Genomic DNA, 14,113 nt, shown 5'->3' on the forward strand with positions numbered 1-14,113 from the left:
CCATGAGCGATTTTTTACATTGAAAACCTTCAGTCTGGAGTGCAGCCTGGTGATGGGTGGCTCGAACCCAGGCTCTGCCGGCTCCGGCTATGGTCATGAGCTCTCAGCTGGGCGAGCAGCACCTCCCGCCTGCGGGCATGAGCTCTCAGCTGTCTGACTGGGGGGGCAGCTGTGCGCCTGTATCCCTCGCCGTGGTACGGGCAGGGCTGGGTCCTTCTGCCGCCAGGTGTAAAGGACAGGCAGTGTGGGCTCTGCTACCACGAGGAGAGAGTGTCTCCGGCTCCCGTCTCCAGGCAGATGAGCTAGTGGGCTACCCCAGCACGCTAAATTGGGGAGAAATAATTGATTCTAAATGCTTTTCAATTACTGTGCAAACGTTCTGAGTACACAATGTACAAAAGAAGTATGTAGCATCTCAAAATGTACCCTTATTTGTTGATAGCAGCACATGTGCCATAAGCAAGAACCAAATATATGCATGTTTGAATTAAATTGAATTAACAGTTGAGGCCGCAGCAAAGCTAAGAAGCCTATGAATCACTCTGGTTTGTTTCCCTGCGATTTGTTAAGGCGAAGGTTGTCCACTCCAGAGATTTTAATCAGATAATGGCTGGATCCTCCTAAGCAAAATACCGCTTGCATTAAAAAGTAATTTCTCTGTGGTCTCGAGTAACGCGACTTTGGCAGCAGTCCGCGCCCCCGTTTCCGAATTCAGAGCGAGGATTTTGTTTTTTGGACCCGGCGATGCTGTGGCTCTTCCGACGTCTTTAAACCCAGCGAGTTGTGCTGAAATGTTTTAGTCGCGGTTGGAAGTGAGAGCTAGATATTACAATTTTGAGGCTGCCTGTGCCTCTCTGTCATCACTGCACGACAGGTTCAGCTCGCGACCCCGAGGCGACTTCATTCACCACTGGAGTTCTCAGTCGTGTTCAGCAGTGGCCCAGGGCGAGGCATGTCAGGTATTCCGCTTGTTGATACGTCTTTGTGTTGAAATGCTCTTCTTTTTCTTTTTCTGTAGTCCCGTTTTGTTTTTCCCCCTCAAGGGGTTACCTGCTCATGGTTGTCTGCCCTGCTGTGGTGGGAGAGAGAAAGCCGCCCGTCTTGCAGAGTCTTCCCCTGGCATGAATGTGGCAGTGATGGGAGTGAATGCCGTTCGGTGGCATCTGTCCCCGAGGTCACACGTGAGCCAGCGGAGGTGGCTGTAGGGCTTCTTGAGGCTCCCCCTGAGCAGGCTGCAGAATGACAATGCGCTGTGGCGTGCCGGATATGAAGATGACGATAATGTGAGCGATGGGAGCTGTCATTCGTGTGACAGCTCCTGTTGGATCTCTGTCCAGCTGCCAGACCCCCTGGGGCGCTTCCAAAGCAAATGTTTAATTGGAGCTGTCCTAGCCTGCTGCGCAGAGCTCGGGACCTGGCTCTGGCATGTACACCGCTTCGGGGTCTGCACCTTAACGAGCTCCCACTTGCCTTGGGTGGCGAGTAGATCTGTCGCCCCGAAATATCTGGAGGTGGGGAGGACAAACTGTGCCATGGCGTATGTGCGCTCTTCGTCGCCCTTGCCTTCTGGGCGCCAGTAGTATTGCCTGCTCTGTGCGGTTATTAAAGATTAAAAAATGAAGTGAAATGGCCAGATACAACATTTTATTTAAATAGTGCCAAGGTCCAGTTGAAAAAAAAACGTTTTCCACTGCATGTTTTTTTACCCCATAGGAATTAAGCTTGTTGTCTGTTGTACACAAGGCAGGGTACGTGTTCCCTTGAGTTTGCAGTCTCATTCTTTTACCTTCAGCTTCATTGCAGCAAACCAGGGAGAATATTACCGAGCGTTTCCTGACTTCATGATTGTAGTTTAGTGTCCATCCTTTCCAGTATTTCCAGGAGAAACTCTTGCGTTGGCATCTGAATGAGGACCATTGTTAGCAGGCATCTGTAGCCAAAAAGAGAACATGTTGCTATTAAAAACACAAGTCAGGTATTTCTGGATGTGCAGTAGCGGGCTGTTTACTAGAAAGGTTTTCAGAATGAAAGGAGGTTGTCTTGTGATCTTATTTGCATAGTGCAGTAGAAGTTTAAACTGGCACTGCTCCCCAGTGTGCTGTCAGTTTGCAGAGATATGGACATGGTAAGAAGCACAGAACACAGGAGTGATTGACCCAGCCCCTATATTGACTTGGTGTTCTTTCTTGGCCACATCCTTGTCCACTAGGGGGAGCCATTATATTCTCGTCCATTAATAAAACATTGTCTAAAGTTTTGTTTTCTTTGGGTATTAGTCAGTTTTTGGACTTTGTGGCCTCATTATCTTAGTATGAATACTTGGCGGTTGGTGAGTAAGAACTGCAATATTACACGTTTCCTTTGGAATGGAATATTTTTTTTTTACCCTTCTGACTTTTATGTTTGAGGGGTAATCTGTTAGGTCAAATTTCTGCTGTAACTACCCAGAGGCACAAGGTAAATGTACCTTTTTTTAAAATGTCGTTAGTACTAATGAGCTACTTAGCTATAGGCTCCTGCAGCATTCGCATACTGCCTTGTGTTCTGTGCAGTACAGTATGTATATATTCAATTTCTTTACTGTTTTGGTAGTGTAAAGAAATGAAAACAAGTCCTTTATAGACTAAAGATAAATCGTAATTAGAAACTTCTAGTCAAGAAGGGCAGCAGAAATGTTATTTTAGGGGAGCTAAATTATCTTTGTAACTCGGGACGTCTGTAGCAAATCAATTTGAGGTGAGCGACTGGGTTATGCAACATTGCTAGAAAATAATTGGATCCATTAGTTACAGAGCTGCCTATTTACAAGGAACAACAACAAATGCTGCTCACTTTCCTGCTGTTTTACTGCTGGAAATAATGTTGATAGAGTTACAGTCCTGGCACTTTTAAAATCTTTGCACTTTTTTGAGCAGCACAGAAATATTAACCCTTGATTGTGAGTTTCTGAGACGAACTACAGAGCATGGTTGGGAAGTTCGCCTAAACTGCAGTTGTTATGAGGGCGCTGATAATGTCTCTAAACACTGAGCCATGTTACATGTACTCATTTTAGTTTTTATCTATTAGTGCACGTTGGTCAATGTTCCGAGTCAATGAGAAGCAATTTTGGGATAAAACGGATACCTCTTTCCCCAGTCGTCGTGTTGCTGTGACCCCAAATGGGTGCTGTACCTCTAAAAGAGGAAAACGGGCCTTGCTCACTGGGAAGCCGATGGATTGGCGAGGTGAGATGGCACTGGTCTCCTTACGTGGGTCGGGGAGGTGAACGTGTGCTTTTACTGGCTCGTTTTGGGCACAGAAGTATCTGCTTTGAGTGACTCTTGCGGTGAAGTGTGCCCTCGGTTATTATTCCATTATCCGTTATCCCGCCTGTCCAGTAGAATTGAGTCTGGAGCTCTGGTTTCTGCTGAGGACCGTCACTTTGGGCCGTAGGGTCCGGAGAGGTCAGCCCTCGCTGTATTCACGCCTTGCCTGGCTGGTGTCTGCAAAGGCAAGACCGGCCTCGCAGTTCGGGGCCCCGCTGCTGGGTTTGCACCGGTGAGAGTGTGGAGAAGCCCTGCTGTTGATACTGCACACCTCCTGGACTGCGGGTTCGCTCGGTAATGGACTCAGCAGCTTATTATTTTCTCATGACTACAAACTGCTGGAGGTTCTGAAGGCACTGTATCTGCACCGAGTTTAAATTGTCAGCGCAGGCTTTTTGAAAGGATGTTGTAATACTTCAGGAATCCGCTCAGATACGGAGTCTGACTTGCTTGCATCTCGGTGCCAGCCCCTTTTATAGATCTAAATGTCATAATGCTCCCTTTCTTTAGCTACATAAAGAGAGAGGCTCGTGGTTTTGTACTCATGTGTGAAATCTGCAGTCTGACTGGTTGTGAGATGTCATGGCGAATCTCAATGGGAAAGCTAAACACGACATTATAACATGATCTCACTGCAGTTATGCCTAGTCTTATGAGATTTCTGCAGACGAGTTCTTCATAGCAGGACGGTTCTGCATAGCATTTAACAGAAAAGGGCTATGTGTCGTTTTGCACACGGAGTAGTGGGAGTCTGGGGGGGAAAAGCTGCCAGTCAGAGGCTGAACGATCGGGGTGGGCTGGGTGACCCGATCTCCCTTCAAGGTTCCTGCATGCCACGTCCAGCTGGAATTACTGCTCGTTTCAGTAACGATCCTCTGTTATAACGGTGCCCCAGGAAATGTTTGTAGAATATAGATGAACCCAAGGCATTTGAGTTGTAGTCCTTGCAAGCTATCAAGTTAACGCTTTTCTTGTGACCTTTCTGTGCCACAGAACACACCTCGGAGCTGATTTTTAAAAGTGCTCAAGTTTTACGACTGTTGCATGGGGCAGTTCCCCACTGGAGTAGAGGGGATCCAAGAACGAAAGTTTTTTGTTATGGGGTACAAGTTTATAAGTTCATGGCAACTAAAAAAAGGATTTGATATTATTACCAGAAGTATTGCTTTTACACGTAGAGAGTGTGTTACCTTTTGTTCAACCATATGACCTGAGAATAGATTGTCATGGCCTGTGGGGATGTGTCCAGGGGCCCACCAGTACAGGACAGGACAGGACAGTACAGAGGCATACGGAGAAGGCACTGCTGGAGCAGGAGGGGAGTCCCCCAGAGGAGAAGGTGGACAGTCCCAGCTCGCCCTGAGAGCACGGTCTTGGTCACTGGCCAGCTGGGAGGTCAGTTTGTACGTCTCGAGACGGATATGGGGCATGCGAAAGCTGTGTGCTTTTCCCAGCTTGCGAGTGTTCGTTGATCGGTGCCCGCCCCAAAAAATCCGTGCAGCTGCTGCCCAAACCATGTGCTGGGCTTATGCTCACATCTGCGCGGTCTGAGAGCTGGTGGCACTTACAGGCTGGCTGTTGTCCTTAAATTGCGGGTGGTTTGCTCTGTGTACAGCCCTGAACTGTTTCTAAGACATTGGGGTTTCGTTACCGCCGAAGCGAACAGTTTATTCACTTCCTTGCTCGTTGCGACTCGGAATATGAGCTAGTTCAGCAGGAGCGAGGACAGAGCAGCTGATATTTAAAAAACGGGTCAAACCCCCCGATGGCTGGGATCCATTCGGCGGTTTTTGTGAAGTCAGCAGTAAGTGGCGTTTGTGATGTGGCTTACGGTTTTGGGTCCGTTCTTCTCTCTGCTGAGGTTGATGCCCAACCGCAAGTCTTGTCAGTGAAATAAAGCTCCCTGCACAAGTAAAACAAACATTCGTATGACCTAGTTCTTGTGGGGGGTGTGTGTTCTTCTCAGTCCCAGGTTGCACGCAGGGGATATCTGCTGGACTCATATTGACTCTGTTACCACCTGATTCTTAAAACCACAGTGAAATCACAGTTCTCTGAGGGACGCAGGTGCATGTTTTAGTTATTCATTCCTCTTGTAATCTTGACATGTCTACCAAGGACACAAGCTGGGAGACCTGTTGCATACAGCAATCTGAGGGAAGCTCCCAGCTCAAAGGCACGAGAGCAGCCTCCCACTCGGGATTCGAACTCGCAGCCCTCTGGTCTGAAGCCCAGAACCCTGACCCGCCACTCCGATTTGTTTGTTTCCTGCAAATATTCACCTCGAGTTAAACAAACCATTAGGCACCCAATAAAAGATAAGATAGATAAGATCACTTTATTGGCCATATACGATTTCTTGCATTAGGGATTTGTCTTTTCGCTTGCTCTCCTTGAGACATACAGACAGGGAGAGAAGCTGGGGGTCAGAGCGCAGGGTCAGCCATTTACACGGCACCCCTGGAGCAGTTGGGGTTAAGGGCCTTGCATAGGGGCCGAATGGAGGAGGATTCCTGTGCCGGCAACGGGATTCGAACCGGCAACCTTCCAGTCACAGGTGCAGATCCTGAGCCACAGAGCCACCACACCGCCCCTGTAGTCAGCCCTCGTATCATCTAGAATAAGATTCTGGCAACATGGGCTGGGAGCCACAAACTTACATGACAAAGCATTAGTCCGGTAGAAACATTGACTTGTGGTCATCCTGTTTTCCCACTGCAGATTTGATTAGGCATTTTCACTCTTAGCAGCAGAGAAGCGAAAGAGTGAGGGTTATTTGTGGAAAGTCCTGTCAGTGTCGCTTTTTTAATGAAGAATTATAAGGTATTGATCTTCTGACTTGAATCTGTGTTAAAGCTGTTGGAATGGCTGTTTTATGGCACTTGGTTGTTACCGGAGTTTGCCGAGAGGGGCTGTAGTGACCAAAGTTCCCCATTGTATGAATGTGCTAGCGTGAGGCTTTTCAGTTTTTCCCAGGAGAGCAAAAAAAATGAGAGGCCAGTCAACACGTTTTGCTAGTTCGGTGGTGTGATAGCTAAGTAAATCTAAACTTTTGTTCGTCCGTTTCTTAAAAGAATCCAATATTTGGGCCTCAGCTACTTAGCTGGGAAGCCTGATCTTGAGTGTTTCCTATACTCCTACATTAATTCACTTGAGTTTCAAAATATGACCCTGTGTGCTTACTTAACTGCTCACTGTGAGCGGGACCCCGTGGTTGGTTCTGTCCATGCCCCTTAAGATTTGATGGATTTGGATTCAATTCAATCTGTTTCCTTTGCTCTAGACCGAAGAGATTTCTTTTCCCTAACCTGTTCATATATGACCGTCCTTGAGACTGGGAAAATCATTATTGTTGCTCTTTATCTTCTGTATAATGCTGAGAAATCCCTTTTGTTTTACGCTGACCCAAACTGTGTTCTAAATGAGGTCTTGCTAGTGCTTTGTGAAGCCAGTGCACAGCTTCCCCGGATTTAAATTCCACATTTTGTTAGGAAATCTGGTTCTAAATTAATGCCTCCTGATTGTTTTTCGAATAAATAGAATTAGAAGTAGTGGGTTTTTTTCCACTGGGAAGATACATGTGACAACCTTAAGGCTATTTCCCCACAAAGTCCCTGTCAACTTTAATATACATTTGCTTTTCTGCATCACTTTGGTTGCAAAGTAAAAAATTAGGAGGCATTCCTTTCCTACTGACCCTTGACCCTTTTGTGCACTCATGCATTTTGCCAGCTTTTTTTTATTGCTTCCCCACATTGTCTTGATGAGAGTGTGGAAGGTTCTGTAGCCAGAACCCATCTAGCCTCCCATGCGCTATTGATACTCCATCTGTAGTTCAGTTTGCCCTCACCAATGTTCGATTCCATTGTGAAGTGCACGCAATCCAGAATTTTAACTTAACTCTTTCTGTAACTCCCTTCTTGTTAAACCATCTGTAAATGTAGCTAGTTTGCTTCCTATATATGAGAATCATGATCTCTGATCGTGATTGGGATGTGCAGTGAACCTGAAATGGATCCCTGCTGCACACCCCTGCTCACATCTGCCCACTTGGAGGTAGTGTTACTTCAGATGGGGCGCTGCTGCCTGTTTCGAACCAGCTCTCGATCCGTGTGCAGGCATTACCTTTCAACCTAATCCCTATTGTGAGATTTCTGCAGGTCTGGATGCATCGTGTTGTGAGTTCCAGTGCGTTTTCTGCTGTTCTTATTTTTGTTTTACAATGAGAACGAATTTTAAACAAGATTCCTTTCTGAAGTCTTGTTGGTCCTGAGTTATTTCGTGCTTGTTTTCATAAGTTAGCTCTGTCGTTTTAGCTTTTACCAGTAAGCAAAGTGAGAGGGATTGGTCTGTAGCAACCCTGTTCGGTTCTTTAGCCATACTTTTTGGATTAGTGTTGCATTTGCTGTACTGTACTCCCATCTGTGGGTACCACTGAGCTCCGCTCTCAGTGAGTTGAAATATCCAAGCTGAGGGGTCTTTAAAAAACATCCTTCATTTCTGCCAGTATGATTGGGGAAAAAATCTCATCAGACCCTGGAATTGTAGGTCTGGCAGAACCAGCGTTGGATAGGTTGAAGTTTCCAGGTACTATTGGGTCTCCCTCTGTGATGTGGGACCTGCTGTTGACATTTTTTACAGTTAAAAAAAACTATCGATTTGCAAAGGGTTGCATCAACTTGCAATTGAACACGCGCTGTAATTTGAACCTGATTTAATTTTGCACAGAATATGTGGGTGTTGAAGAGGAAAAGAAATGGAGCCTCCACCTAAAACAGGAAATTTTGAGGGGGAAAGTAGTTTGGCAGTCGACCATAAATATCTGACCTAGGCAGGCTCTGCCGAGTTTAATAAAATGAGACCTTATACATGTTAAAACCTCACGTGAAGTGGGCTTCTCCTGTACTGCGCCTATACAGTAATCTGTCATGTCTGGTTGGCATTTTAATATAAACGCCCATTCTTGACTCCTGGACCCCAAATAACCAAGATTACACCGCAACGAAGTACCTGAATAGCTGATAAGTGCTGGACAGGACCAGGAAAGACGACAAGAGTTAAAGCCTCGGGAGCTCCTCTTGCAAGCGAATTGTGGAAAACGTGCTTGTACCTGGAGGTGGGGAAAGTCAGTTGCTTTTGTATTGCCTAAACATGTTTACTGGAGAGCTTGGGTGGGTTTTTCTTCCTGAGCGATAGCAGTAGTAAACGCAGTGCCGTGATTTGTTTTTTAAATGTAAACACTGGGAGCACCGTTCTCGCACGTCCGCGTCTCCCGAGACCGGAGCCCCCTATCAGCCGGTCCGCTTGTTTGCCTGGGTCTCAGCGGGGGCGGCCTGCGATGGTGGTTGTGCTGCCAGCGGGGCTCGGCGTGCGCGGAGGTGTCGCTCAGATCGGGTCGTCCCTGTTTCCCGGGAGAGCCGGCCCTAGCTGCGATCGGACCAATAGGCTGCAGCTGCCCGCCCCGGGCTCCTCCCGTGTGTTTACGAGCTGGGGGAGTTAAATGGGCTCCTGTGACTCCGGCTCTCAGATGATTCCGGCTCCTGCCCTGTCTCTGGCTCCGTGGACCAGTTGGACAAGTCGCCCCGTGCCGTGGACCCCCCGGACTGTGTGTCATGCGCCCCAAAATGCCTTACCGACTGCCCTGCTCGCCCGGGTCCTCGCCCCCGTATTCCCGGGGCTTGATACCTTACCACGGTCGCTGCAGGTAACTTTTCAAAACTTTTTTTTTTTTTTTTGGAAAAGACGGGTGGAGGTGTTTGACTCGAACCCCAGCTCGGGGGTGTCGCTGCATTCCGCGCCCTAGTGGGGGGGGAGAGGGGTCATTGCTCGCCGTGCTGTGCTGTGGGGGTTGCCCGAGTGTCGTCGCGCCCGGCGTTAGTGACTCTTGACGGCGAGACCCGGGCGGGGAGGTCGGGGCGCGCGTGGAGTGGGGGACCCGCCGGTTTCCCGCGGGGAGCACCTGTCCGCCCCGGGACCGGGACCGGGACGCTCGCCCGTCTCGCGTGGCGGGGCTCGATGGACACTCTTACGCGAGTGCCTGTGTTCAGCCTGAGCTTTCCATTGGGCGAAGTTGTGTTCGTGCTGCTTCGACTCGCTCCCGCGCGCTTTGTGACCCCGGACAAGCCCGGTCCCACTCCCCCGCACAGCTGCGCCGGTCTTGGTGTCCGTGTTCCTGACCCTAGCCCGTCCAGTGCGCTGGACACTTGTCGGGGCTGGGGCGGCCGCAGTTGGCGCTGCGCTGTGCTTTAAATCCCGCGTGAGCGAGGGGGAGTATCCCCTCCGCGCGCTCGGGACCCCCCCCCCCGGCTCTGCTGCAGGGGGGCCGGGCTCGCGGGCGAGGTGCCGACGCCCCCCAAATAAACGTTGACAGCCGAGCGGAGAACCCTCTCTCTCCCCCCCCAAACAAAAAGCAGCCAGCGTCTCGGGCGGACTGCGGCTCAGCTCGTCTTCCTTGCCTCAGTGAAGAGGCGAGTGTCAGCACTGCGGCGGTCCCGGTTTGCGCAAGTGGTCCTCAATTCTCGGTTCCAGGCAGCGCGAACATCGCTGTGTCCCGTGGGGTTGTTCCGATCTCGTCCAGTGCGTGGTGCTCGTCGCTCGAGGGGCCGCGCTGTGCGGGCTGGACGTCTGTGACGTCGCGGTTCCGAAAGCTGTGCTGTTCGCGGTGATCCGCGCTGTGACGCGCTCTTCGTGTGCAGATTGATCGTGTGCGCTTTGCGGGAGGAGCCGGGTCTGTGATCAGTGGAAACAAGTAGATGGTAATGGAGAGGGGGGGGGGGGGCGTTTAAATAGGACAACCCGTGCCAAAAAGGAGACTTTTTTTTTTGCATTCGTGACCGGCTTGGCAGGAACCTGATTTTCTTACGCAGCTGCTGGAGGGGTGGGAAAAACAAAAGGTCTTCTCTTCCTGGACGCGGAGCCAGATCGCCGCCCCGTGCGCTTCCTCGGGGGCAGGGCAGGCGCGCGCGCGTTCAGCCCCGAGAGACCGGCAGGCTTTGCTTTCGTTTCCGGTGCGCTGTGGCGGACAGCACCGCAGCCCTGGTTCATACTACTCAGTGCCCTGCTTCTGCGGCCCCGTCCTGGTAGAGGAGCTCGGGTGGCCCCCCGGGAGCTGGCATGCCGCGGTCAGGTATTTAGCGGAGGCGGTGCCAGATCTGGAAGATCGAGAAGATCGCTGCGGAGGCGGTCTTGGCAAGGCGGCAGCGATTCCGTGGTGCAGATAGACTTCCTCGGAAGGCTTGGCCGTGTGTCCAGTCGGGTCCCATGGCGTGCTGTGCCTGTCTGAACTTGACTGAGGTTCTGAAATAGCAGCGTAACAGCACGGAGCGTGAAGAATGCGATATCAGTGCCCGCGCTTATGTACATTTCTTCTTCTCTTTCCTCTTTGCAGTACATCCGGAGCGAGCGTTGTAGCCATCGATAACAAAATAGAGCAGGCGATGGTAAGTACGGTCACTTTGTTGTTGTTTTGCCGAATTACGCACTGATATTTTTGTGTCGTCTGTATCGCAAATGAAACCCGTAAAAACACTTTACACCGTTCTTTAAAGCATTTTTTAGTTTGTTGATTTAGAGTATTTACCTTTACTTTTAATCCAGTTTTATAGTACAATATACCAAACTGGACATTAATGGCGACTGTTAAGTCTAAACGTATAGTGTGGAGCAGCAATGTCTCTAATGACTTGAAGATCGTAGGAGTGCAGGTAGCTCAAGAGATGGTCAGAATATTAGACTCATCTCCCGGGCCCAAGTATAACTGGGTTAACCTAGCTCTCGCTTAGACCCGCTTTGCTTTAGGATTCGTCATGGCCCAAAAATGTTGTCGAGGCGCTTTCAGGATTCCGAGTGCCTTAGCGCCCCGTCTCCCTTGGGCACCCCGAGTGACGCCGTGCCTCCTGTGCGCGCCTGTCTCCCTCCCTGCAGGACCTGGTGAAGAGCCACCTGATGTACGCCGTGCGGGAGGAGGTGGAGGTGCTGAAGGAGCAGATCAAGGAGCTGTACGAGAGGAACTCTGTGCTGGAGCGGGAGAACGCGCTGCTCAAGTCCCTGGCCAACACCGAGCAGCTGTCGCAGCTCTCGGTGCAAATCGCGAACCCCAGCGGCACCCCGCCGCCGGGCCCGGCCCCCGCCGAGGCCGGCCCCCCGGCCCCCCACCAGCAGCCCAACGCCTCGTCCGCGTGAAGCCCCCCCCGGCCCCCCGCGCGGGGCGGGGGGGGAAAGAGAACGGAAGTAGAGGAAAAAAATACGAGTCTTGTCCGCCACCAGTGTTCTTACCAGTCTTCAAGCGAAGAGCCATGCTTCAGAGTGCGTGCAGTCATTGGCCTTCCCAGTATTAGACAATCATCCTGCAAGAGCTTTCTGTGTCCTGCCCATCTCGCGCGGCGCCGCGGGTGCAGCGCACAGGGAAGGGGTGGGCGTCTGGCGGAGATGGCTGTACCTGGAAGAGGGCCGAGCTGTGGGTGGTACTTCTCATCCTTTTTTTTTTTTTAAGGCTTGCTTGCGGGGTTTTTTTTTGTGGAAACCTTAGTTGGTCAATGGAGCTGTCTTCATGTTGTAAGAAGTGCGAGTCTGTTTTAAGAGCCCACCATACTTCAACATGAGTTAGAAAAAAAAAAATTACATCCATTCAGTTTTTACTGTTTTTGCTGTTTATTTATTACAGGGCTGCTATTTTCGTAATGTAAATGAACAATGTCACAGAATCATTTTGAAAGGAAAGTTCTGAACGTTCTGAAATGTAAAGTAATCTGAAATGAAATGGATGAGCGGTATTGCAGAGAGATAGTAAAATGTAGGCAATAATAAAGAAATTCCTGGTGTAGTACTAACACTAACGGCAATTTTATTTTTGGGATTATTTACAATAGTTAAGACCCAGTTTGAATGTACATTTTGTATAGAGTGTAAAGTATAAAAGAGCATAGCAAGTTTGTACAGGTTAACATCAGTTATCTTAAACCAATCTCTGGTGGGCTGTTTTGATGAAGAGAACTATGCCGTGTCTGTTGCTAGTTTCTTTAAGAACAGGTGATTGCCATTATGCCCTAAACCTTTTTTAAATAAATCTTGTGCATTCTGGAGGGGTGGGGGGAATTGGGGGAAAAAAAGCTGTGAAATTGTTCAACCTACTTTGTAACCAAAGATGCAAAGCTGTGTAATTCAATTTTATTTTGTAATGCACACTCTATACGTATTTTTTAGTTTTGTTACTTTCTCCTTCACAACAAAAAAAGAAAATCTTTTGTTGCTGTTTAGCATGTTCTGCATGATCTGTAATCTTCAAACCACTTTCTTACCTCATGTTTTTATTCAGCACTCTTATTGTAAGTAGTCTGTGAACAATGTTGATGAAATAACCGAACGAAGAGCTGGCAGTGATGGAGGTGAATCTAGTGGGGATGCACACTAGTCAGAGAAATGAAGTGAGCCATCTTTTGTTCATTTAAATGGTGTTTTGAATTTCATATGCAGAAAAAACGTTTTGTTACATTGCAAATTTTAATGTATTTAATAAATGCAACATTCAGATTCCAAGTGTAGTGTACACTGAGTATTTAAAGGGCCCCTGAGTGGTCATTACACTCTTTTAAGACCTTATTTGCTAAATTGAAATTGTACATTTTGTCAATTCGATTTGTTTTTCCTAGACTGAATAAATACAAGACAGTTGCACGTGCTAAGGGTGCAATATAGACTTTTTCCACTGTAACCTTTCAATTTTCCTCAGCAATCCCCTTTAAAATTGTTTTGTTTCTGCATAATCAAAATACCTTGGACAGCTTGAGGGTATTTAAAAGACCAATGTCTTTCGATGCTCATTAAAAAGGCATGAATCGCTGCTCACTGTCTTACTGAATCCTGAATGGGTAGTGGATGTCTGGATCAAAACCTGCAGCACTGGTGCATGTCAAAACCATCCTGCACCTTCTGTCTTCCCTGTAAGATCTGGATCGTGCCCTCCCGTCAGTGGAGAATGGCATGTGTCACTGTCCCTGCTGTTTGCTGTGTAGCTCTCGTGATTCCTGAGTGAAATATTTGTGGTCAAGATTCCTCCTCGGCGCTGCTTTTTTTTGCAGAAGGTTCATGCTCCAGTCTTTGCTCTTGGGCCTTACTTGTGCATTGAAGTTGACAAACTGGAAGGTATTAAATTTTCTATCTGGAGAAAGTGGAAGCGTGTCTGGTCTCCTCCTCTAACAAGGGTTAATGCGCCCCGAGCTCTCGGCTGAAGGCGCCAGTAAAAATCGCAGTTTGGCCCACGAGGCTGCCAGCTTTCCCCTAATGCAAGGCAGCCGTGTTTAACCACTGAGTGGATCGGAGTGGACCAGCTAGGTAAGAAAACAGCCTGTACGTGTCGGGGTTTCTAGGACTTCCTCTGGGGGTGGGGGTTTACCTCTGCAGTCCATGAATGAGGTGCACTTGTTACACTTTATTGGGGTGCTCTATAAACATGCAAGAGACTACACTCAGATCCTAAAGAGGGGAAGGGGCAGACTAACTCCCCCCTGGTGTTTCCTATAGTCCACAGTCATCTCCTTAGTCTTACTGATGTTCAGAGAGAGGCGGTTCTCCTGGCACCATGCTGCCAGAGTTTCAACCTCCTCCCTGTACACAGACTCCTCACCATCTGTGATCAGGCTGATGAGTGTTGTATCGTCCGCAAACTTCATGATGGAGTTTGAGTCATGCCTGGCGACACAGTCATGGGTGAATAAGGAGTAGAGGACAGGGCTAAGCACACAGCCTTGGGGGGCTCCAGTGTTTAGAGTGGGGGTAGAGGATATGTTGTTGCCCACCCTCACCACCTG

The 14,113-nt window shown here is 48.9% G+C and overlaps 1 protein-coding gene across 2 annotated transcripts in view; it reads left to right on the forward strand.

The window, feature by feature from the left end:
* Positions 1-13,479, forward strand: part of tsc22d2 (TSC22 domain family 2) — a 30,189-nt gene extending 16,710 nt beyond the window's left edge. For both annotated transcript variants that reach the window (XM_069197823.1, XM_069197824.1), the window contains 2 exons: positions 10,696-10,747; positions 11,232-13,479. In XM_069197823.1, coding sequence (XP_069053924.1) covers positions 10,696-10,747; positions 11,232-11,489 — 310 coding nt within the window. In that variant the 3' untranslated portion in view covers positions 11,490-13,479. The remainder of the gene's footprint in view (positions 1-10,695; positions 10,748-11,231) is intronic.
* Positions 13,480-14,113: the final 634 nt, after the last annotated feature.

This window comes from Lepisosteus oculatus, chromosome 13 (assembly GCF_040954835.1).
Source record: "Lepisosteus oculatus isolate fLepOcu1 chromosome 13, fLepOcu1.hap2, whole genome shotgun sequence".
In the NCBI taxonomy this organism is placed as follows: domain Eukaryota; kingdom Metazoa; phylum Chordata; class Actinopteri; order Semionotiformes; family Lepisosteidae; genus Lepisosteus; species Lepisosteus oculatus.